This window comes from Ambystoma mexicanum, chromosome 12, assembly GCF_040938575.1.
Source record: "Ambystoma mexicanum isolate Mex_15411 chromosome 12, UKY_AmexF1_1, whole genome shotgun sequence".
NCBI classification, from domain to species: Eukaryota; Metazoa; Chordata; class Amphibia; order Caudata; family Ambystomatidae; genus Ambystoma; species Ambystoma mexicanum.
Genome location: NC_090936.1, coordinates 171,928,062 through 171,953,200, shown reverse-complemented (window position 1 = coordinate 171,953,200; position 25,139 = coordinate 171,928,062). Strand labels below are relative to the sequence as shown.

General features: G+C 50.7%; 1 protein-coding gene across 1 annotated transcript in view; it reads left to right on the top strand.

The window, feature by feature from the left end:
- ZFC3H1 (zinc finger C3H1-type containing) overlaps nucleotides 1–25,139 on the top strand; it is a 1,590,362-nt gene that overhangs the window by 484,275 nt on the left and 1,080,948 nt on the right. The window contains exon 12 of the mRNA XM_069628251.1: nucleotides 24,181–24,324. Coding sequence (XP_069484352.1) covers nucleotides 24,181–24,324 — 144 coding nt within the window. The remainder of the gene's footprint in view (nucleotides 1–24,180; nucleotides 24,325–25,139) is intronic.

The following is a 25,139-nucleotide window of genomic DNA, read 5'->3' as shown; positions in this document are numbered from 1 at the left end:
GGACTACGCTATGTCGAAGTCAGTTTCCTCACCCGCCGCCGCTGTTACAGAAAGTGACGAGGAGGGTGATAACTCGACGTCCGTTACGGAAGTCATTAACCCCCAGAAGGAGCGCTCGAGCTCCTCGACGTCCGTCTCCGGCCCCGACGGGCTTGGCTCACGCCCTGCTTATGGGGATGAACACCCCGGCGACAAGGACGCACATAGACCCCATAGGCCTAAGCACACAACTCGCGGCTCTTCTTCGTCGAAGACGAAGGGTCCATCAGCGCCGAAGGGGACGTAGGGCACTCCGGCGTCTACCTCAGACCGTAAGGGTCTCAAGCCCCACCCGCAAACGCAGCCGCGACCAGCGATTGGGCTTTCATCAAACACGGGCGCTACCTCAAAATCATCCGACGTAACGCTCCATAGAGCGGCCATCGAGGAACAAGGCGTAACGCAGGCAACGTCGACACCAGAGCCCTCTACTGACAAACTTGTTGTCGAGAGCCTGGCGAATTGTTTCCGAAGACAAACGTAAGCGGACGACGAAACAAACGTCGAATACCGCACAAAAAGCTATGGAAACACCGAAAAAGCGCAAGAGGAGCCAGGAACTGCCCCCTTCATCTAAGGGCACTTCTGAACTACCGGAGGGCTTTTCAGAGGGCGACGCAAACCTTTCTTCGACGTTGTGGGAGCGTTCTAAGCGTTTTGAAGGTGAAGACACTGATTTTCCCTCTCTAGACTATTCAGGGGTCCCCCATGAGACCCTTGAAAGACTCCATTCTTGCATGGAGAAAATGCAAAGGTTTTTGGGAAGCCAAAACCCACCCACACCCAAAAGACCAAGAGAATGGCCCCAGGATGACCCTAGGGTCAAGATTCCTAGGCTGTTTCCCCCTTCTACAGACGTATATGACCTCACTGAAGAGGAGCAATACCTCCAGGAAGATGAGGAGTGTTTGGGTGGAGAGGAAGAACATGAGGAAGAGGGGTTTGAAGAAGATCCTTACACTAGTGCAGGAGCTTTTGAAGAAGATACAGCTACCTCGCAGCCCTGGCAATCCCCATCAGTGCAGCCTTGGCAATCCCCATCAGTGCACTCAGACCCTGATGTCTTTCACCCTTCTCCTCCCAAGGATTCACCTATTGGAAACACCTCTCCCATAGATGACCAACCTTCACTTCATGCACTATTGTGCAAGGCAGCAGCGCATTTTGAAATAGACACAGGGGAGGCTCTTCCTGACATAGACTTTGTAGAGAAAGTTATTAAAGAAAAAAAGCCCCTGTTAGTCAGTCTATTCCGCTCCTGGCTTCTATAAAGGGAAGAATAACTCCTTCCCTTTCCAATCCTGCCTTAGTCAGAGGGGTCAACCCTTGGATAGAAAAGCTCTTCAGCCCTTCGTCTTCTGACCTTTTGTACATCAGAGGACATTCTATTCCGGACTCCCTCGTAGTTACTAATACAAGAAAAAGAGCGGGGGTACCACTATCCACTAGTGAGGCACCACCTGACAAAGAGGGCAAGAAGCTCTATGCACTTGGGAAGAGAATCACGACCTCCGCCGCCTTCTCAACTAGGATTGCAAATAACAATTCCCTACTAGCTAGCTACGCAGATGCACAGTGGAGCAAGCTGCGCAGCGAAGCACCAGAACCCCTGCGTTCACGCCTGTTAGCTATAATCTCAGAGGGAACTCTTGTAAACCAGGGCATCGTAAAGAACTCCTTAGATGCCGCAGAGACGGCTGGCCGTTCCCTGGTTCAGGGAATACTTCTCAAACGCCATGTCTGGCTGCGCAATTCGGGATTTAAGCCGGAAACCCAGGCTTCCCTGATAAATAAGCCCATAGAACAAACACATCTGTTTGGGAAAGCAGTTGATGAGGCCCTAGAACATGCGAAGAAAGAGTTTGATACCATCAAGACTCTTGACCAAATTTCTAGGCCCCCTAACAGACGCAGCTATGGCAATAGACGCTCCTTTTGTGGCCAACGCCAGCAGCAAAACCTACAGCAATTTTACTCTACCAACTGGCCCTCTAACCAGGGTAACAACACCCAGTTCAGTCAAAGAGGCCAACGCCGTGGCAATGGAAGAGGTTGCGGCTCCAGCCCCAAAGGTTCCACGCCCAATACCAACAAATGACCCGAAGATTCGGGTCCCCTCCCATGCATCACCGGTCGGGGGCCGGCTAACATCGTTCCTTTCAGCATGGGAGGGAATATCGTCAGACCGCTGGGTATTATCCACCTTAGCCCACGGATACTGCATCGAATTCACTGGTTCCCCGAAGTACAGACCCCCACGGAACCGACGCATGACACCGGAACACCTCACCATTCTTCTTCAAGAAGTAGAAGAGCTACTGAAAAAAGAGGCTATAGAGGCTGTCCCCCTATCTCAGGTAACAGAAGGTATTTATTCAGTGTACTTCCTTGTACCCAAAAAGGACTTAACCATGCGCCCTGTATTAGATCTGCGCCCAGCGAACAAGTTTGTCAAACCCCAAAAGTTTCGTATGGTGACCTTGCAGGAAGTAATCCCACTTATCACAAGGGGATTACATGACAACACTAGACATGAAAGATGCATACTTTCATATTTTAATGTTGCCAGCCCACAGAAAATACCTCAGGTTCAAGATAGAGAACAAACACTACCAGTTCAGAGTACTACCCTTCGGGATAGCATCTGCACCAAGGGTATTCACGAAAGTACTGGCAGTGGCAGCGGCCCACCTGCGCAGGTTATCCATCCCGGTATACCCTTACCTCGACGACTGGCTCATAACAGGGGATTCTTACGAAACATGCTTCTCCAATACCCAAAAGACCGTAGACCTTTTGTACCAACTGGGCTTCACCATCAACGAAAAGAAGTCCAGCTTAGACCCCAGCCAAATCAAACAATTCCTAGGGGCTCTAATTCAAACAAAGGACAGCCTCGTCTTCCCCTCCAACGAGAGGGTCCAAAACATGCTGTTTCAGATCCCCCATTATGTGGCAGGTGGAGAGGTGACGGTACGCAAAGCAATGCGCTTGCAAGGGATGATGGCGTCATGTATTTATTTGGTACCTCACGCGCGCCTGCGCCCAATGCAAGAGTGGCTCTACAGCCAGTGGTGTCAGGCCAGCGGACAATGGGATGATCTAGTGGTGGTCTTGCAGGCCTTGGTTCTCTCGCTACGGTGGTGGACAAAAGAAAACCTGTTATTAGGGAAAACTTTTGCCACACCCGAGTGGAAGCCACTCTAACCACAGACGCATCCCTTACAGGATGGGGGGCTCACCTATCCCATCAGACTGCTCATGGAGCGTGGACTCAGAGCTTAGCATCCAAGCGTATAAACCTGCTGGAACTATTAGCGGTGTTCAAAACACTGAAAGCCTTTCAGGAACACCTACAAGGAAAGACAGTGATGGTCCTCACAGACAGCACCACAGCCATGTACTACCTCAACATGCAAGGGGGCACTCACTCTCCAGGACTGTCCAAGCTGTCCCAGAATATATGGAAGTTGGCTCTCAAACACATGTTCCTACTATCACAACATGTACCAGGGGAACTCAATCTGCTAGCAAACAAACTCAGCAGAGACTTCCCCCCCCCCCTGCCCGAAGAGTACGAATGGCAATTGCACGAAGACATCGTCTTAGACGTCTTCACGCAATTGGGGGTTCCCGGAAATAGACCTGTTCGCAACTCTGGAGAACTCACAATGCCAAAGTTACGCCTCCAGGTACCCCCAGAACCAGTCCAAGGGGAATGGTCTGTCGATTCAATGGTCAGGGAAATTTTTTTACGCCTTTCCCCCCCCGACTCCCCTTCTCAACAAAGTGGTGCACAAGATGCACCAAGAGCAGGTTACCATGATACTAGTGGCCCCAATGTGGGCCCGGCAGCCATGGTTCGCTCACTTGATGGAGATGTCCCTATCTCCCCCAGTGAGACTTCCCTGCCCGTACAACATGCTGTCACAGGACAAGGGCAGGACACTGCATCCATGCCCTCAGACCATGAACTTAGCAGCCTGGCTCCTGAGATCATAGAATTTGGACATTTACAACTCCCGCAGAGATGTATGGACATCCTCAGGGAAGCCAGAAAACCTAATACTCGCCACGGCTATTCTAGCAAGTGGAAAAGATTTGTCATCTGGTGTAGAAGTAAGAACATCAACCCGGTTGACTGCTCTCCCACTAACATTGTTCTGTACTTGACCCATTTACTGGATTCAGGTCTAGTCTTCAATTCCATTAAAGTCCACCTAGCGGCACTTTCTGCATACACCACTTCCCAACTTAGTGTCGTGGTGGAAGATACCAGTTATCAAGGCCTTCATGGAGGGGGTAAAGAGAATACACCCTCCGATAGCTAACCCAGCTCCCGGCTGGGACTTAAATGTGGTACTTTCTAGACTCATGGGCCCTCCTTTCGAACCCATGCACAAGGCAACTCTTAAAGACCTCACTCTTAAGACTGCTTTCCTAATAGCTATCACCTCCATTAGGAGAGTAAGTGAACTACAGGCTCTTTCTGTACTAGACCCCTTCGTAACAGTTCACAAGGATAAGGTGGTTCTACGCACACACCCAAGGTTTGCACCAAAATTCATCTCGAAATTTCATGTAAACCAGTCAATAGAACTACCAACGTTCTTTCAAAACCCTTCCAGCTTGGGAGAAAAAAGTCTGCATACACTAGATGTACGCAGAGCTGTCATGTTCTACATGGAAAGAACCAGACCATTGAGAAAGACTAATCAGTTCTTTGTCTCTGTGGCAGCAGGAAGAGAAGGAGATGCAGTTTCAAAGTCCACTATATCTAGATGGATTGTTCAATGCATCACTCTGTTTCTCTCTTGCTAAGAGAGAACTACCCTTCAAGCCAAGAGCACATTCCACTCGAGGCACTGGGGCTTCCATAGCATTCATTGCAAATGTTCCCCTTGAGTCCATCTGCAAAGCGGCTACCTGGAGTTCTGTGCACACCTTTACAAAACACTACTGTCTAGATGCACACTCTAGATCTGACTCCCAGGTGGGACAGGCAGTATTAAGACATCTTTTCTCTACTGTTCCTTCTCATAACCCACCGCCAACTCCGGGTACTGCTTGCTAGTCTATGCACAGCATGTGATTCTAAGCAGATTAACAAACATCAGAAGACAATGCATTACTTACCGTAAAAGCATTTCTGATGGTTGTATCTGCTTAGATTCACATGCGCCCACATAGACATCCTTTTCTATATTTCTCTCTTTTCTATACTCACTCACGTCTAGAAGGCTCCCTCAGGGCAGAAAAATACAAACAGAGGGACCTCGACGCGTGAGGGATTGTGGGTACAACGCACGTCACTATAGGGATAGTGTTACAGACACGCCTTGTCGACGTCCCCTTTTTCGACTACGAAAAACAAAATGCAATACTCCACAGTGACCACTGGATGTCGGACCTATGCACAGCATGTGAATCTAAGCAGATACAACCATCAGAAATGCTTTTACGGTAAGTAATGCATTGTCATCGTCCGTGTACATAGAGACGAGGTGGGTCACTCCGTCTATTACGATGCCCCATCTCCGTATTCTTGTCTAAGGTATGCGGCTACGGGTTCGGTGACAATGATGTATAACATCGGGAAGAGTGGGCAGCCCTGACGGGTGCCCCTGTGTAGGGCCCATTTGTATGAGAAGGTCCTATTTGTGCGCACCCTAGCGGTGGAGTTGGTGTAAACTAGCTGGGTCCATTTCAGGAAGGCGGGTCCGATTCCCATTTTAGTCATAGTGGCATATAGCCATTCCCAACGCACTGAATCGAAGGCCTTGGTGGCGTCAAGTGACGCAACCGCGTATCTCTGGGGCCTCCGTTCCGTGTTGTACATGATGTGATGCAACCTACGCAGGTTCTCTGTTATGGAGCGTCCGGGCACATAACGCGTTTGGTCCTGATGGATCAGGTGGGGGATTACCCTTCGCAGACTATTAGCTAGCAGGGAGGTTAGGATCTTGCAATCAACATTTAACAAGGAGAGGGGCCTGTAGGAGCTGCAGTGCGATCCGTCTTTACCGGGTTTCAGGAGGGGGATAATTACCGCTTCCCTCATGGAGTCAGGTAGGGCACCACACTCGTAGGCTTCGTTAAACACCTGTGCCAGCAGTGGGGCCAGGGTCTCCTCATACAATTTATAAAATTCCCCGGGGAGGCCATCAGTGCCTGGGGATTTACCAGCCGGGAGCGATCTAATGATTACCTTGACCTCATCTGGGGTGATGGGTTCATCTAGGATGTCCGTCATTCGAGGATCGAGCCTGGGAAGGTCTATGTTGTCCAGGACATCCTCAATGCCGGAGTCGGCCATGAGCGGGGGTTTGGCGTATAATTTGCAGTAAAAGTCGGAGAACACCGAATTAATTTCTGTCTGGGTGTGCACCAAGGAGCCGTCTGGTTTGAGTACTTGGCAAATGGGTGTTCTGGGGGTCTCCCTCTTGTATAGCCAAGCCAGGAGTTTACCGGATTTGTCACCCAGGGCATGGGTTCGTTCAACGTGTTTGGCGTAGCTCAGCCTACCCAGGGACTCCCAGTGCGTAAGGCAGGTTTGTTGTAGGTCAATTACTTTCTGTAAGTGTTCTGGGGATGGGTCTAGTCTCCCTTCCAGTTCTGCCAGCTCCCTCTGAGTGTTCTAGGGAGGAAGTAACAGACCTTAGTGCTCCACCCATGGCTGCAATCATCTCGCCCCTCATGACCACTTTGTATGCCTCCCAGGCGGTGCCTATGTATGTGACACTGTTGAGGTTTCTTTCCCAATAGCCCTCCTTCCTGTCCGCAATGTGTTCGCGGAGGGCTGTGTCTTGGAGGGCCTCAGCCCTGAGTCTCCAGGTGGGGACAGGGGGGGTCTAGGCGGATAGACCTCCCAGGCGGCCAATAGTGGGGAATGATTGGACAGCACTCTGGGCAGGTACTGGGCCCAGCCAAACATTGCCTGTTATAGCCTAGTGTGGACCGCGTGTGGAGGGGAGTAAAAGGAGAACTCTCGCAGGTCTGGGTGTTGTTCTCTCCAATAGTCTCGGAGTTGTAACTGCTGTAACAGCCTGGACAGTATTTTGGCCGGCGGAGAGGTGTGTATGCTTATCTGACCTGTCTTTCTGGGGGTCTAGGGTGCGGTTGTGGTACCCCCCCATATCATGGTTTGGTCCCTGTAAGGGCTGAGACTTGAATATAGGGAATGAAAGAAGGCTGTTGCGTCGTGGTTGGGTGCATAGGTGCTAACTAGGCATATCTCCCTGCCTTCGATAGTGCCGCATGCTAGTGCCATCCTGCCCTCGTCGTCCACTTTGGAGCTTACTAATCTGAAGGGGATAGAGTCGTCTACCCAGATTAGGACACCTCTGGCATAAGAGTAGGGGGATCCTATCAGAGTACCGCGCCATGCTTTGGCCAGTGCCTTCAGTTTGTCCAACGTTTGGTGCGTTTCTTGAAGTAGGGCTATTTTGGTTTTACTTCTTTTGATGTAGGCGAGCATGCGCCGTTGCTTCACGAAGCTATTCACGCCTCTGACGTTCCACTTCATGATTTTTATCGAGTCAGCCATGGGAATCAGGGGTTCCAGTATCTATTTCAGGCTCACCCGGATGCACTGCATGTGGCGGGAAGTGCGTGGGGCTCGTCTGAGGTCCAGGTGGTTTGTGCATGTGGGTCCCAGCTGGGGTGCCTGCGTCTTTTAACTTTTGCTCCGGTAACTGTAATCCCATCCAGCGTAGGGAAAGTGCTTCATCCGTGCTGTCTACTATGGTTGTTGGTGGTCTTGGTTTTCCCCGATTCAGGCACCCAACATCTGTGCCAACTTCCCTTTTCCCTCCCCCCCCATAACTTTGAACTTCCCAAACATAAACCAGGTCGAGCGAGGTCTCCCTCACTATGACAGACCCGTTTCCGCTCCTTTAGACCGAGCATAGGTCGCATGGTGCCCTACGGGCGGGTATCTAAGTACCCTTAACAAGAAAGAGCTTGCGGGGGTAGGAGAGTGTTCGTCCGGGCGTCTCGTTTCGAGGAATCGAGTCAGCTGCGGTGTGTTTAGTCGTTCCTAGGTGGGGCCTCCGAGAGACATTGGGGCAAGGTGTAGCCATTGAGGGACGAGGCTCAGCGAGGTTGTCGCTTCCTGACTTCAATATCTGGGATCTGCTCACTGTCCATCCAGTGCCGAGCCTCGGCAGGGGTATCGAAGAGGTAGGATTTGTTGTTGCTTATCACCTTCAATCTGGAGCGGTATAGGAGCATGTAGCGTAGACCGGCAGACTTCAGTCTAGCTTTGGTGTGTATAAACAGTGCCCTCTTCATTTGGACCTGAAAAGTATAGTCTGGGTAGATGGAAATCTTGGCTGAGCCCCTGCAGATCTGGCCGCCTGATCGCGAGAAGGCGAGAATGGTTTCACGGTCTCTGTAATTAAGTACCTTTGCGATCACTGGTCTGGGTGGGTTGCCAGGGGTGGGTTTCGAGGTGAGGGATCGGTGAGCCCTTTCGATTTGTGAAACCCTGGGAGAGTTTCTCTGCACCTATCTCCTGTAATAGGAGGTTTTCGACGAAGTTCGTGGGGTCTGATCCCTGGATGTGCCCTCAGGGAGGCCCAGGAGACGAATGTTACGGCGTGCGCGCCCTTCTGCCTCCTCGGCCCTGTCTTTCAGGTTTTTCACTTTTTGTTGGAGTACATCAACATCTTTGAGGAGCACAGTTTTGACTTCGATGTTTTCACGGACCTGGGCTTCCAGCGTATCTGTCCTGCTGGCCAAGGAGCGGTCGTCTTGGCGTAGGAGGCTCAGGTCTATGGCAACTGCGTCAATTTTATGTTCCACGGCTGTTTGAGATTGTTTGATGGCCTCGAGGATCTGTGTGTTGCTTGGTTCAGATGTTGGCCCCGAGGGGTCGAGTAGATCTGCGGCGTGTGTCCCGTTCATGATCTCAGGCGCTATGGGCCCCGCCGCCGTGAAGGTATCAATGGTGGTCTGGCGTTGCTTGGCCCTTGCCCCTTTGGTGGACATTTCAACTGGGCCACAGGCGCTTCGCTGGTATAGGGGTGGCCAAGGTGTGATGAGTCGGAGAGGCAGTAAATACCTAGTGCCCACTCCAGTGATTGAGCCGTTGTGCGGACGAGCAGCGGTAGAGGACTGCAGTATGTTATGGGCGGCACCGGAGGCCCCCAGAAGGATAGCTAATGTGAAGGGATCAGGCCAGCAGTGGTCTTCAGTGTGCGCCGGGGCCGTTCCTCTGGGTTTCCGGAACAGGGCCCGGCTGGCGAGATACAACTACGTTTGCTGGGTGCTTCGTGGAGGGGGACGCCGTGTCTATGTAGGGTGGAAGAGGGAGGGGGGAGTCGCCCGTGAGGGCCGGCGATGACAGCCTGTATAAAGCAGTTGGATTTGTCCCCCCCGCTCACCTCGAAGATTCTCCGATGCCCAGGTTCACGGTTCTGCGGTGGGTAGCGCACTTGTCCGGCACGTATCAGGCTGGGCTCTGCGTCCTGGTTACGCCTCCTCTTATTTGCGCACCCAGCCTCTCGAGTGCCTCGCAGGTCCCCCTCGTCGGTCTGGCCAGGCGCTCATGTACGACGGAGGGGTCTTCTCCCCTCTGGCAGCCTGAGCGTTGCGGCGCGGATGCAGCCTTAGAGTGTGGGCCGCTGCGCCGTGCTGGGTGAGGGAGCCGCCATTTTGGCTCTGGTCCACTGGATCGTGTCGCGCGGTCTATAAGGCGAAGCCGGTCGCTCAGAGCCACGGGAGTTGGCCCGCAGGTGCAGCAGGGTATCAGCCCTCGGTGAGGCGGTTTGTGGGGTTCAGGACCCTCGCAAAAAGTAGTTAAAGGCAGCTTATGATGGTCGCATCACGCGGAGCGAACGTCCTCTTCACATGGCCGTTAGCCACGCCCCCACCTTAATCATCTAAGGTTGGCCTCTCAGAACCCTCTTTTGTGGCTGGTTCTCATCTTTCTTAAAGGTACGCATCACCCACTTGTTAACCCAGCAGGTCTTATTTGGTCTGTTGCCCTATGGGAAAACTACTTTAGTACTGTTTGATTTGTTGGCTGCTGCAGCTCAAATGGCTTTGTCGGTCTCCAGTTATTTAATGCTGCCCAAGTGCAGAAGACCGTCTCTTGACTGACACCAGAGTACTTCTTAATTTGCATGCTCCAAAAAATGTCCTTACCTTTCTGCCAGACCTAGAAGGCATAAGTGTAGGCAGTTTGTGTACACGCTCAAAGGTGGTCTCCATGCCAGATCCGGCTGTCCGCTTAGGGGGCAGCAAGTCACTCTACCAGCCCAGACAAGCGCTTGTGCAGAGGCGAATAAAACCACAACAGTTGTGTTGGCATATAAATGGGCGCTTTGAAACAATTTTGCTAATTGTATAAGCACCTAACAAATGACAAATAAGAAAGGGGTACTGCAGGATTCTTTTTTTTTATCATTCATTCAATCCCATTTGTTTGAGTTTCCCATTGGTTTGCCATGAACAACCTTTTTTTTATTTGTATACGTTCAAAATTGAACTTTACAAAGAACAAGTTGCGAGAAGAAAAAAAACAAAATCGCGGTGATTACTCAGGGTGGGAGCATCACGATAACATTTTCATGGTATGTTCCATGATTTTTTTGTCGTTGCTAGGAGCCATGGTATACTGTCTCCTCCAATCAGTCTTGGCCACCAGGTTTCTTCGTCACACCCTCTATTATCGCAGATTAAATGTTTGCAGTAAGCAGCTCTCAGCGTTACGGTTTTCGGACAGACCAACGGGTGTCTAATCGATTAGGTCTTGGATTCGCACAGGCGGCATGTGCTTGAGTCCGCTAAACCTCTGATGTTCCTGATTTCGTTGGTTTCTAGTAGATTCAGTCTGTTCCTTAGGAGCGCATTTCGGGCCCCCCTGCTGGGAAATTTTTGCAGATATTTCGTTGGTTCGTTGAGTTTGTTGAACAGTGGAGGGAGGTGAAAAAGGAGTTTGTTTTTGGATGCTGTTTCTGGAGTTTGAATCCAGTCTAGATGTTTCAGTTTCTGGTAGATGCTTGTGGGGTTGCCTGTGAGGTCAACTTCCGAACACTCCACCGATTCAAGCTGGGCCCTCTTGGACTCTCTCCAGGCTGTCAACATCTTCACCTTGCCAGAGTGGACTTCTTTGTTGAGGAGGCCGTAAATATGGTTGCTGTCATCCATTATGCATTTCCTGTAAAGCCTGAGGGCATTGATGTTTACCGTTGCCTTTAATGACAGAAGACTCAGCTCACGACGAATTGCAACAATAGATGTGGATTTAGGAAGGCCAAGGACCAACTTCCAAAACAGGCTTTCTAGGTTCTGCCAAGTTTTTGCTGGAATCGATGGCATGGCTTCCGCCCCATAGGTGATGGACGGCACGACTTTTTTTTGGTTAACTTCAAGCACAGGAATACAGGCGAATTTTCCAAATTTAGTGTCCATTGCTTTTCCTTGTGCGGCCAGCTTCTTAGTTTTGTTTTGTAGGGTGGCATGCATGGAAATCTCAAGTTTTGAGCTGTCAATCGAGACACCCAGATATTTATATTCGGTCACCCTCTGTGATGCCGGAAATGCATCTGAGGGACAGGGCCTCTGAATCCTTGTCCTTTTTCTGTTTTTACCGTGTGTTCTGTCATGTTTTCTGCCCAGGAGTCCATGAGGGACTCCTGGCAGTGCAGCTCTCTTTTGGTTTGGTGAACAGACCCATGGGATACCCTTATGGCACCCATGGGTAGGGGTACAACCCTGTGCCCCTAGTGTATGTTTTTGGGCACCTGTGGGTGGCCCACAGAGCAGGGTATGGGCTGGTGGCAGCTCCATGCTAAACTTGACAGGTGCTCTGGGTGTCCTCCATTTCGGGATACCCAGGCCCTGCCATTGGGATCAGTTGATTCCTGATAGAAACAAGATGGCCCCTGTGGCCTCTTGCTTTCTATTGCCTGTTGTCTTGTTTTTCCCAAAGTCCTGGGAAGCCCTGGCTCTGTCCCTTCCCCCTGGCTGGCTGTTGGGTGGAAGTTCCATATATGGTGTTGTTGTGAAGGCCCAGCTAGACTGACTGGAGCCTTCCCAGTGACTGTATGTTATGGGTACCTCCTGTGGGTGGGACCTGGGTGAATGGAGTGTGTGACCAATATACACTCCTTGTTGTGGTTGTCTGGTTTCTGGCATGAGAGACAAAGACTGAGACAGCCCTGCCCGAAACTGGCCTGAATGCAGTGTGTAGTGTTGAATGGCTGGGTACTTGTCCCAATCCACATTCCTTGTTGTGAGTGTCTGAAAGGGAGGAGTGTGGCCTGAATGCACTGTGTGCCTGATTGGCTGACTGACTGCATGAATGCCCTTCTGTGTGATTGGCTGCTGTGTGTGTGCCAGCAGTGTGGATGAGAGACAGAATAGTATATCTGGGGACCTCTCACCACTGGAAATTGTTCAGAAGCATTCAGAAGCTGAGTCTCCACTCAAGAGTAACTGGATTTGCTGATCCTCGACGTCCAGCTGGAAGAAGAAGACTTGCTGTGGCATTTGCTTCGACGGAACTGAAGGTTGTCGAAATCGTCGAGGACTGACCCGAGAGAGGACCTGGCTAGGCGCCCTCTTCCCGTGCTCCGAGGGACCATCGAGCACCGCTGAATCTTCGCCGAAGCGCCCTGGAAGTCAGACCCTCGAAAGGCTGCCGACCCGAGACGGGACCGCCGAGGAGATCGAAGTGAAGCACCCGGACATCGCCGCTGTCGAAGTCCATTGCCGTCGACCAGGGTTCGCAGGTCTGTGTAACCGCTGGAGGCCCGTCGAAGTTGTGTTGCCCCGCCGTGGGAACCACTTGACGCCGTGCCGCCGACGACCGGAGCCGTCCGCTCCTTGCCTAAGAACATTTGCCTTGAAGGACTCCCTCGTCCGCATCGTCGGCCGCTTTGTCCCGCCGGAGAAAGTCGAGGACGACCAACGCGCCGAGGAGAATCCGCCGGTGGGTTTCCCGCCACCTCACGACCCCAAAGACTCGAGCGACTCGACGCCCTTGCTGGGCCACCGTCACCCACAATCTTTGCGGTCCAGAACTAGTGTCGCCGAGGTGCCCCGCACGCCTCTTCCTCGCAGGACGCCGACGTCTCGACGCCGACGAGCACCGCTCGGATCGAAGCCTGCCGCCTCATCGACGCCGTTCTACCTTGTTTGTTGTCGGACGTTCGACGCCCCGTGTCTCCCGCTTGAAAGGGAAGGCATTCAAGAAGGGCCGTCGATTCCCCGACACCGAACACCGAGTTCCTCGACGCTTCTCGACGATCCGTGACTCCTGCTTTAAAGGGGGTCATTCAAGAAGGATCTGTCGACGCCTCTTCGAAGAACTCGACTCCACCAGGTACATTGGGGGGGTAAAAACATTATAGGAGAGAAATAGACTATTGAACAATATATGGACTGGGCTGGTGTTATATCTCTTTATTTTACAGGTTGCCCAGGTGGGGGGATCTCCACACAGAACTGTGTCCAGTGGTAGGGGCCAGTATTCTGCCTATTGTTTCAACCCTCTGTTATCTCTCCTCTCTCTATTGCTGGTTTCCTTCTTATTGATCTGTGTGCCATTTTAACAGTATTGTGAATGCACTTTAATGAGGTCTAATATTAGTGGTACCACTTTAGAATTGTAGATATTTACCATTGCTGATTTTCCTGAGCACAAAGTGCGTTATTGTGATAAGTGTACATAACCCTTGAATATTAATTATATAAAGACTGTGTTTTCAGTAATACAGTGTGTGGACATTCCTTTGTGGGGGCTTGGGGATACACTGTACTTAAGAACCAGCCTGCATCACCTCCTGAGAAGCTAGGCCTTGATTGCTCGTCCATCGTTACCATATTAGAGAATCTTGGCTGGGGTCCTCTGTGCCTCCCCTCTACCATATAGAGAGCGGAAGTACAGACCCCCCTACCGGTCTTGACAAGCTGGTGGCAGCGGTGGGATGCTTATGGTTTTAAGACTCAGTGTATAACCGTGCCACTTACAAAATATCCGCACTTTATTAGATTAAGGTTTGGGTGTGTACCAAATAACTGCATTACAGGCAATGGAGCCCATTGCAAATGGTAAATTGACTCGGATGAGCTTAGAGGCTCTCCAGAGTGCTTGTGAAGCCAGGGAGTTGGACTTTGTGGATAAGTCTAGGGCTGAGCTGATAGCTGCCCTGGTGGACTACCAGACTGATGGTGAAACCCTTGATGAAGGGGGGGATGCAACCAGTGAGGACTCTGCCCCTGGGGTTGTCGCTGAATCTGTTTCTGGGAATGCCACCATTCCTGCTGCCTCTGTTCCAAACCCCAGCAATTCCATGGAACTTGAGTTATTAAGGATGAAATTGGCCTTTGAATATCGCAAGTTGGAAATAGAAGCTGAGCTTAAGAAAGAGGAGCTGGCACAGCAAGTGGAACTCAAGAATAGGGATCTTGCGCTCAAAGACAAGGACACTGAATGTCAGAGAATCCAGCTAGAGAGAGCTAGAGTGGAGACTTCAGCTAGACCAATTGAGAGTGGCAGGTCCCCAGCCACCAAGTTTATGAAAGATTTGGTTGGTGTGTTTGTGGAGGGTTCAGATATCCTCCAATGGATTGAAGCGTTTGAAATGGCTTGTGCAATTCATGATGTAGATAAAAGAGATTGGGCTAAGTGTTTGTTAAGCAGAGTGCCTCAAACTGGATATGACTGTATTCTGAAGCTGAGTGTGGAGGAAAGGGGTCAGTATGAGTGTATGAAGTCTGCTTTGATTGCCAAGTTTGGCAAGACACCTACCCAATACCTTAAAAGGTTCAGGGATTTTAAGAAAAGAGAGAATGTGTCTTGGGTTGACTGGGTGAGTACTGCGCACATGAACATGATGGGGTGGATTGACGGTTACAAGGTGAAAACTTTTGTTGAGTTGTCCCACCTCTTGTTTTTTGAGCATTTTTCTGAAGCCTGTTCACCAGAGCTGCGTCAGTATGTGGCTGACCAGAACATTTTGGACCCCTTTAAGCTGGCTAGGTTGGCTGACAAGTGGGTCTCCCACCGGGTGTCCCCTAAGGACTCCAGTGGGAAGGACAAGGACAAAGAAAAGGGGACCTCTCAGAAAGCTGAGGAGTCCCAAAAGCAATCACAGTCGGGTAAACCAAAACCTTCCTCTCCTAAGACCCAAAAATCTGGTGGGGATAAGTCCTCTGTGGGTGGGAATAAGAGTAGTGGTCCACCTGCTGCAAAGCAGGTTCCCAGTGGTTCCAGTACCGTACCCCGCACTCCTGGCACTTGTTGGGATTGTGGGGCTCTGGATCACAAAAGGGGTGACCCCAAGTGTAAAGGTAAGGCACTTGGAGTACAGGCTGTCAGCCTGACCTACCCTTACCCCGTGGCTGAGGTGGAGGCCACTGTCCTCCCCTCCTCTACAGGAATCACATTTGGTGCTCCGGTAGAGATTTCCTTAGTGTCCCTTGGGGCCTGGGACCAGTACGCAGAAGTACTGGCAACTATCCCGCAGAACACCCGTAGGTTTTTGAGAAGTGTCCTCTTGAATGGCCAGCCTTCTACTGGTTTGAGAGACACTGGGGCAAGCATGACAGTGGTGGACAGGACCCTGCTCAAGCCAGAGGACTATGTAGGTGCTCCTCTGATAACCACCAGGTTAGCTGGTGGGCCTCCCAAATTATCGCCTGTAGCCCTAGTCACACTCATGATTGGAGACAAGACAGCAAAGCTTCCTGTCCTGGTTCAGGACAATGTCCCTGCTAACATTCTGTTAGGAAATGATCTAGTAGAGTTGGGGTTGATCTCGGATGGTCTTCCCATGACTGCTGCTGCAGTCACTAGGTCACAGGTGACACCGGGTCTGGCTGTGAGTCAGGTATCCGAGCCAAAGGCGAGGCCTAAGGCAAGAAGAAGGAAGACCAAGAAGGCCACCTCTGTGGAGGGAACACCTTCTCTTCCTGCTGTTCCGACAGCACCCAATGGGATCCATGCTCCGGACGGGCTGGGTCCAGCGGAAAACCCAAACTCAACTCCTGTGGGAGAAGAGACAGAAGACTCTCCTGTGGGAGAGGTTCTCAACCCGGAGGATCATCCCGACCTTCAATGCTTGTTAGCTGAAGGGGGACCCTCCCGGGCAGACTTCTGTAAGGGACAGAGAGAGTGCCACTCTCTCGAGGGCCTGAGGAAACAGGCCCTGTCCCAGGCACAAGGTGAAGTGCCTAGGACATTCAAGATTTATTGGGAGGGTGAGCTCCTTGTTAGTGAGCCCACTAAGCCCGAACCTGGTGCCCGCAAGAGGTTGGTGGTACCCCAGGTTTACAGGCCCTTCCTACTGCAGTTGGCGCATGAGGTGCCCTTGGCTGGTCATCTTGGGACCAAGAAGACTAAGCAGAGGCTCTCTGCCCATTTCTACTGGCCACGGATGGGAGTAGAGGTGGAGTCCCACTGCAGGACCTGCCCAACTTGTCAGTTGTCTGGCAAGACTGGAGGCAGGGTCATTGCCCCACTGCAGCCATTACCAGTGGTTGGCACACCATTTGAGAGGGTGGGCATCGACATCGTCGGTCCCCTTGACCCTCCCACTTCAGGTGGACATCGGTTCATCCTGGTCTTGGTAGATCATGCCACCAGGTACCCTGAGGCAATACCCCTTCGGACTGTTACTGCCAAGGTGGTTGCCAGGGCTCTCCTGGGCATTTTCACCCGTGTTGGATTCCCCAAGGAGGTTGTCTCTGACCGAGGATCCAACTTCATGTCTAGTTACATGAAAACCATGTGGAAAGAGTGCGGGGTAACCTACAAGTTCTCCACCTCTTACCACCCCCAGACCAATGGTCTGGTTGAGAGATTTAACAAAACTCTCAAGGGCATGCTAGGTGCTTTGGAAGAGCCCCTAAGGAGGAAATGGGATCTCCTCCTGCCATGCCTGCTGTTTGCTTACAGAGAGGTACCTCAAGAGGGTGTTGGTTTCAGCCCCTTTGAGTTACTCTTTGGACATCCCGTGAGGGGGCCCCTCGCCTTGATCCGAGAAGGCTTGGAAGCCACCCCTCCAGGTCCCGCCAAGCAAGTGGGGGACTATGTGTTAGGCCTCAGGCGGAGGATGACACAAATGATGGGTCAGGCAACAGCAAATCTCAAGGCCAGCCAGGAATTGAATAAGTACTGGCATGACCTGAAAGCTTCGCAAGTGGATTGGACTCCGGGACAGGAAATCCTTGTGATGGAGCCTACCAAGCCTAGAGCTTTGGCAGACAAGTGGACTGGACCCTTCAGGATCATCTCCAAGATGGGCGAAGTCAATTATCTGGTGGACATGGGAGCCTCTGGGGTAGCCCCCCAGGTATTCCATGTCAACAGGCTCAAGCCTTTCCACAGGCGAGCAGAGGTCTCATGTCTCTTGCTAGCTTCAGGGCAAGAAGAGGATGAGAGTGAGCCCCTTCCTGATTTGCTGCATAGCAACCCTCAGGATGGCTCAGTGGAGGGAGTACAACTCTCTCCCGATTTGACAACAGAGCAGCAGAGGGCCTGCCGGGCTTTGCTCCAGCAGTATGCCCCTCTGTTTTCACTGACACCGGGCCTTACACCGTGGTGTAAGCACGAAATTGACACTGGTGACAGTGTGCCTGTCAAAAGCAGGAGCTATCGTATGTCAGATACCGTCAAAAACCACATCCAGGCTGAGGTCGCCAAGATGTTGGATCTGGGTGTTATTGAACCCTCCACCAGTCCCAGGTCCAGTCCAGTGGTCCTTGTCCCCAAGGCAAGTTCCCCGGCGGGTACCAAGGATTGGAGGTTCTGTGTGGACTACCGAGGAGTCAATGCCGTCACCAAAACTGACGCGCACCCATTGCCCAGGGCTGATGAGCTCGTGGACACTATAGGTGCTGCCAAATTTGTGAGCACCTTTGACCTTACCTCAGGCTATTGGCAAATAGCTCTGACGGACCATGCCAAGGAAAAGACGGCATTCTCCACACCTGAGGGACTCTACCAGTTTAGGGTCATGCCCTTTGGGTTGAAGAATGCCCCTGCCACCTTCCAGAGATTGGTCAACCATGCGCTCAGTGGGCTGGAAGCCTTTTGTGTGGCTTACTTAGACGACATTGCCGTCTACAGTTCCACCTGGGAAGAGCATTTGACACATCTGGATAAGGTGTTGCAGGCCTTGAAAAGGGCTAACCTCACTATCAAGGCCACCAAGTGCCAGATAGCTCAGGGGAAAGTTACCTATCTTGGTCATGAGGTAGGAGGGGGTCAAATCCAACCTCTCTCCAGTAAAGTACAGGACGTACAGAACTGGGAGACGCCCACTACTCAAACCCAGGTGAGAGCCTTTTTGGGCCTCACTGGGTACTATCGCAATTTCATGGCAGACTATGGAACCATAGCTGCACCCCTGACAGCTCTAACTTCACCCAAACAGCCTAGGAAGGTTAATTGGACTGAAGACTGTCAGAGGGCCTTTGATGGCTTGAAAGAAAGTCTGTGTAGGGCACCTGTGTTGAGTGCGCCTGACTACAGCCGACCCTTTATCGTCCAGACGGATGCCTGCGACACCGGAATTGGAGCTGTCTTGTCCCAGTTAGATGACAAAGGGAGAGAACATCCTATCATATTCATCAGTAGACAACTCAAGGGTAGAGAACTTAGGTGGGCTACTGTTGAAAAGGAATGTTTTAGTATAGTTTGGAGCCTTAGGCGTTTTAGGCCCTACCTTACGGGGTCCACCTTCAAGGTCCAAACAGATCATAAGCCCCTGAAGTGGCTTATGCAGATGAAGGGTGAGAATCCGAAATTGCTCAGGTGGTCGATTAGCCTACAAGGGCTAGACTTCACCATAGAGCACAGACCAGGGAAGAGTCACGATAATGCAGATGGCCTTTCCAGAAGATATGTTGACCGTCTGGATGAGGGTGTCTATCCCGTGGGAGATTAGGCACCCTCCACCTCAGTCTGGGGGGGGCGACTGTGATGCCGGAAATGCATCTGAGGGACAGGGCCTCTGAATCCTTGTCCTTTTTCTGTTTTTACCGTGTGTTCTGTCATGTTTTCTGCCCAGGAGTCCATGAGGTACTCCTAGCAGTGCAGCTCTCTTTTGGTTTGGTTGAACAGACCCATGGGATACCCTTATGGCACCCATGGGTAGGGGTACAACCCTGTGCCCCTAGTGTATGTTTTTGGGCACCTGTGGGTGGCCCACAGAGCAGGGTATGGGCTGGTGGCAGCTCCATGCTAAACTTGACAGGTGCTCTGGGTGTCCTCCATTTCGGGATACCCAGGCCCTGCCATTGGGATCAGTTGATTCCTGATAGAAACAAGATGGCCCCTGTGGCCTCTTGCTTTCTATTGCCTGTTGTCTTGTTTTTCCCAAAGTCCTGGGAAGCCCTGGCTCTGTCCCTTCCCCCTGGCTGGCTGTTGGGTGGAAGTTCCATATATGGTGTTGTTGTGAAGGCCCAGCTAGACTGACTGGAGCCTTCCCAGTGACTGTATGTTATGGGTACCTCCTGTGGGTGGGACCTGGGTGAATGGAGTGTGTGACCAATATACACTCCTTGTTGTGGTTGTCTGGTTTCTGGCATGAGAGACAAAGACTGAGACAGCCCTGCCCGAAACTGGCCTGAATGCAGTGTGTAGTGTTGAATGGCTGGGTACTTGTCCCAATCCACATTCCTTGTTGTGAGTGTCTGAAAGGGAGGAGTGTGGCCTGAATGCACTGTGTGCCTGATTGGCTGACTGACTGCATGAATGCCCTTCTGTGTGATTGGCTGCTGTGTGTGTGCCAGCAGTGTGGATGAGAGACAGAATAGTATATCTGGGGACCTCTCACCACTGGAAATTGTTCAGAAGCATTCAGAAGCTGAGTCTCCACTCAAGAGTAACTGGATTTGCTGATCCTCGACGTCCAGCTGGAAGAAGAAGACTTGCTGTGGCATTTGCTTCGACGGAACTGAAGGTTGTCGAAATCGTCGAGGACTGACCCGAGAGAGGACCTGGCTAGGCGCCCTCTTCCCGTGCTCCGAGGGACCATCGAGCACCGCTGAATCTTCGCCGAAGCGCCCTGGAAGTCAGACCCTCGAAAGGCTGCCGACCCGAGACGGGACCGCCGAGGAGATCGAAGTGAAGCACCCGGACATCGCCGCTGTCGAAGTCCATTGCCGTCGACCAGGGTTCGCAGGTCTGTGTAACCGCTGGAGGCCCGTCGAAGTTGTGTTGCCCCGCCGTGGGAACCACTTGACGCCGTGCCGCCGACGACCGGAGCCGTCCGCTCCTTGCCTAAGAACATTTGCCTTGAAGGACTCCCTCGTCCGCATCGTCGGCCGCTTTGTCCCGCCGGAGAAAGTCGAGGACGACCAACGCGCCGAGGAGAATCCGCCGGTGGGTTTCCCGCCACCTCACGACCCCAAAGACTCGAGCGACTCGACGCCCTTGCTGGGCCACCGTCACCCACAATCTTTGCGGTCCAGAACTAGTGTCGCCGAGGTGCCCCGCACGCCTCTTCCTCGCAGGACGCCGACGTCTCGACGCCGACGAGCACCGCTCGGATCGAAGCCTGCCGCCTCATCGACGCCGTTCTACCTTGTTTGTTGTCGGACGTTCGACGCCCCGTGTCTCCCGCTTGAAAGGGAAGGCATTCAAGAAGGGCCGTCGATTCCCCGACACCGAACACCGAGTTCCTCGACGCCTCTCGACGATCCGTGACTCCTGCTTTAAAGGGGGTCATTCAAGAAGGATCTGTCGACGCCTCTTCGAAGAACTCGACTCCACCAGGTACATTGGGGGGGTAAAAACATTATAGGAGAGAAATAGACTATTGAACAATATATGGACTGGGCTGGTGTTATATCTCTTTATTTTACAGGTTGCCCAGGTGGGGGGATCTCCACACAGAACTGTGTCCAGTGGTAGGGGCCAGTATTCTGCCTATTGTTTCAACCCTCTGTTATCTCTCCTCTCTCTATTGCTGGTTTCCTTCTTATTGATCTGTGTGCCATTTTAACAGTATTGTGAATGCACTTTAATGAGGTCTAATATTAGTGGTACCACTTTAGAATTGTAGATATTTACCATTGCTGATTTTCCTGAGCACAAAGTGCGTTATTGTGATAAGTGTACATAACCCTTGAATATTAATTATATAAAGACTGTGTTTTCAGTAATACAGTGTGTGGACATTCCTTTGTGGGGGCTTGGGGATACACTGTACTTAAGAACCAGCCTGCATCACCTCCTGAGAAGCTAGGCCTTGATTGCTCGTCCATCGTTACCATATTAGAGAATCTTGGCTGGGGTCCTCTGTGCCTCCCCTCTACCATATAGAGAGCGGAAGTACAGACCCCCCTTACCGGTCTTGACACCCTCTCAATCTCATTTTCCTCCAAGCGCCATGTGAATTTGTTGTTTGTTTTTTTTGTGCCCGGCAGCCATTATCAAGATTTTAGTTTTTTCTTAGTTTATTCTTAGGTTGTTTTCCTTCATGTAGGTGAGGAGATTTGAAAGCTGCCTTTGGAGACCAATCTGCGTCTGATCCAGTAGAATTAGATCGTCGGCGTACAAAAGATGACTTACTTTGATGTCTGCGACTTGTGGTGGGAAGGTGCGGGCCAGGACTTCTGATGCCTCAAGGTCGCCGATGTACGCCAAGAACAGCGCTGGGACCATGTTTTACGCCTCGTTCTGTCGAGATTTCCCCTGACAGGTTCCCCCTTTGAGACAATTGGATCCTGAAGGTAGTGTTCGATTGTAAGGCTTTAATGGACTGCAGGAACTCCTGAGGACAGTTCCATGCTTCTAGTTTTTGCCATAGTCTATTCTGATTCACTAGATCGAAAGCCTGGGAGAGGTCGATGAAAGCAACAAAAATTCGAGATTTTCCTTCCCAGACCTTACTTTTGAGGGTGCTGATGGTTAGAATATTTGCCGCCGTGCCCATCTTCTTTTTAAAGCCAGTTTGGAATTTATCGTTGCACCAGGCCAACTCTGCCCAGGCTTGGAATCTTTTCAGGAGCTGGCTCCCATAAACTTTACCAATACAATCCAAGAGTGCAATGGGGCGGTAGTTTTTTGGATCTGTGATGTCGCCTTTCTTGTAAATCGGGATAATGATGGATTTGGTCCACAAAGGCGGCAGGGATTTCTGCGCCGCACATTTTGCGAAAATCTCTGCGATCATCGCTGCCCATTCTACTGGATTTGCTTTGAAGTCTATGTTGGAGATGCCGTCGGGGCCTGCTGCTCTTGAGATCTTCCATTTTTTTATGAGCGCTCTGATTTTGGCTTGATCGTTCAATTTTAGACAGTCCGAGACGGCTGATTATTGCCCGATGGGGCATCTGTGGCAGGGATACTTGTTTCCGGGTGCTTGAAAGACTGTGGAAAAGTGGCCGATCCATTTTTGCTCGGCTATGGCATTGATGGTTGAATTGTTTGGTGAAAGAGACGAAGATTTTAGCAATAACCAAAAGTCTTTTGCTTTGTTTCCGCAAATGGCCTTTAGCATGCGTTCCGCATCCTGCTGGTAGAGTTGATGGTGGTGGTTTTTGACCCAATTTTTGTAGGTTACTATTGCCAGCCTTAGTTTTTTTTTTTTGAGGGAGACTTCCCAGCTGTCTCTTCAGGCTGCGGAGTTCTCGTCTTTTCACTACCAGAGTAGCATCGTGGGAGTGTCTTGGTTGCGTGAACGAGGAAGGCCTCTGTTTGGATTTTGCCCTGTGTTGTACCAGTAGAGGGACATAGTCCAAGAAGAGGGACATAATCCAAGATTTCTTTTTTCTCTGTGCTCCCCTCGCGAACATACTTGGCACGCAAGCAAGTAACTGCTTGCGCTGTCAAGTCAGTCTGTTTCCCGTGTGATTTGATTCTACTGCCCGAGTGTACGGCGTAGTCTGTGTAAAATGGTTGGCCAATGACATGGTCAGCTGGTTATGGTCACTGGCTGTTTTGCGTACTTCAAATGAGTTCACCTTTCCCAAGAGTTGTCTTGAAATATAAATGTGGTCAATAGTGGCGTTGAGGGTGCCTTGTTACCAGGTTGGTAGACGATGGATGTTTGGGAATACATCGTTCAATTTTTCCAGGTTTCTTGAGGACATTAAGGCCGACCAGAGGTGCCCTCTTTTCCCCGCTGGCATCGAGGTTGAAGGTTTGTTCGACTTCGCGGGTCCCTCACAGCATTTGATGTTTAGGTCCCCGCAGATTATGATGGTGGGGACATGGTACGTTGCTTGAATTTCATCCACCGGGTTTTCCGTCATTGTTATGTAGGACTGAGGGTTTATGGCTGTAGGGTTCCAGTATGTGTTGACAATCGCTATTTGCGAAGGTCTGGAGTTGATGTTGTCAACCCAATCAAATACGACTGCCAAGATCGAAAGGTTTGTTAGAACGGTGGCCTTGTGTTTTAGGCCTATTCCCTGGCGGTATGCCGTAAGAAGACCCGAGGTCGGGCGACCCAAAAGCCCATTGTTGGCTGGGGCCAGGATGATGTCATATCCGTCCATGGCAGGTGTTTGTACCAACCACGTCTCTTGTAGACAGATAATGTCAAAAGATGCTAAGTTCGCATCACTCGTCGTTGTAAGGTGTAGGTGGCCACGGGTATTCCATGAACAGATATGGAGAGGAGTAAGATGTCCGTCGAACGTTCCAAGAGCCCTTCCAGCCGACATGCGGATTGCTATTTGTTCGATTGGGAAAGCACCTTGGGAAGCCAAGCCCACAACCCCTGTAGTTTGTGTCTCGGATTAGAATTTGAGGCTGCAGCTTGTTTTGAGACTCTCGGACTTGTCCTGTTTCTCTGTGGTGAATGCTGTGTCATATCCCCTTTAGGCGATTTGGGCTTGCTCCTAGGAGATCTTATTTTTTGGCAATCAAAGGTTTTGGTCAGCTTGAGTGGTGCTGGTTTGTCTCGGAGGGTAGACGGGGGAGGTTCTTGATTATGAACAACCTTTTGCTAACAAGATAAATGTTGGAGACTACTTTCCCAGTGTGAGTAACCTTTACATTTGCTTTACTCGTGACCAATGGAGCCGCCTTCACATTAAATGAGGCTTAATAAATTAGAAATATCTTGGTCTTAAGTTTGTGCATTTTACTTCACCAGTGCATTTTCAGATATCAAATGTGTTCATTTTCTAAAGCTTATGTATTCAACATTCTATTTCCCCTCACCCATACAGTCGTGAGAAGCAGCGTTTACTGAAATCTGATAAGTTGAAGACCAATAATTCTCCTGCAAATTCTGATGTTGAAATTGATGGAGTTGGCAGAACCATGGTTGCCTCGCATGTTACAGAAGCAGAATCCAAACATCGTAAACATAAGTGAGCCTTTTAAAGAGATTTATTTTATACTTGGTAGTATTAATGAAAAACAATATGTTGGTTCCCATAGTTTATCGACTATCTGATGTGCTGCTCTTAGGAACATATGTGGCTACCAGATCGGGGGTGAACCATGTTTGGCATTATTGGGAAATATTTTCTTTTTGTACCTTTCCCATCATAGATTCCTATGTTGCCTCCAGGTTATTATTTAACCCTGTCCTGACTTTGGGCAGTTGAGCCTTTTGCTTTTCGTCGCTTGCCTCTTTTGCTCATCTCATGGGAAAAGTAACTAGTCCCTAAAACAGTCAGTATGGAGAGGCTGACTCTTTTGGAATTCTTGTATTTTTTACAATTGCACACATCAACTTACAGTGAAGTCCAGTTGGGATACTTTGTATCCTTATTGTTAAGTTAGATGTTCATATTTATATTAAATCTCGCTCACATGTGAGACCCCTGCACTTTTTGTTGGACTTGTGGATTGTTTTTCTATGTTCCCAAGTGAGTGCAAAATCTTTTCCACCACTCACCCTATGTTACTCTTTCCACGGAGGTAATTTTCCCCTAACGTTTTGGGCATCTACATTTCATTATTGCAGCACTTTCTGTGCATTGTTGCTGGGGAGCCCTTTGGGCTTCGCTTTATATTTTCTCTTGGGCTTTGTGTGTGAACTAATGTTCCCAAGGGTAAAAGGATACTTTTTAAAATCCTTTTTACAATCCCCATTCTGAGATTGGCACACCCCCACCTTATGTGGTGTGCTGAGGGGTTACATAGTATGCCCTTTATTACTTGTTCTGTAAAATTTTTG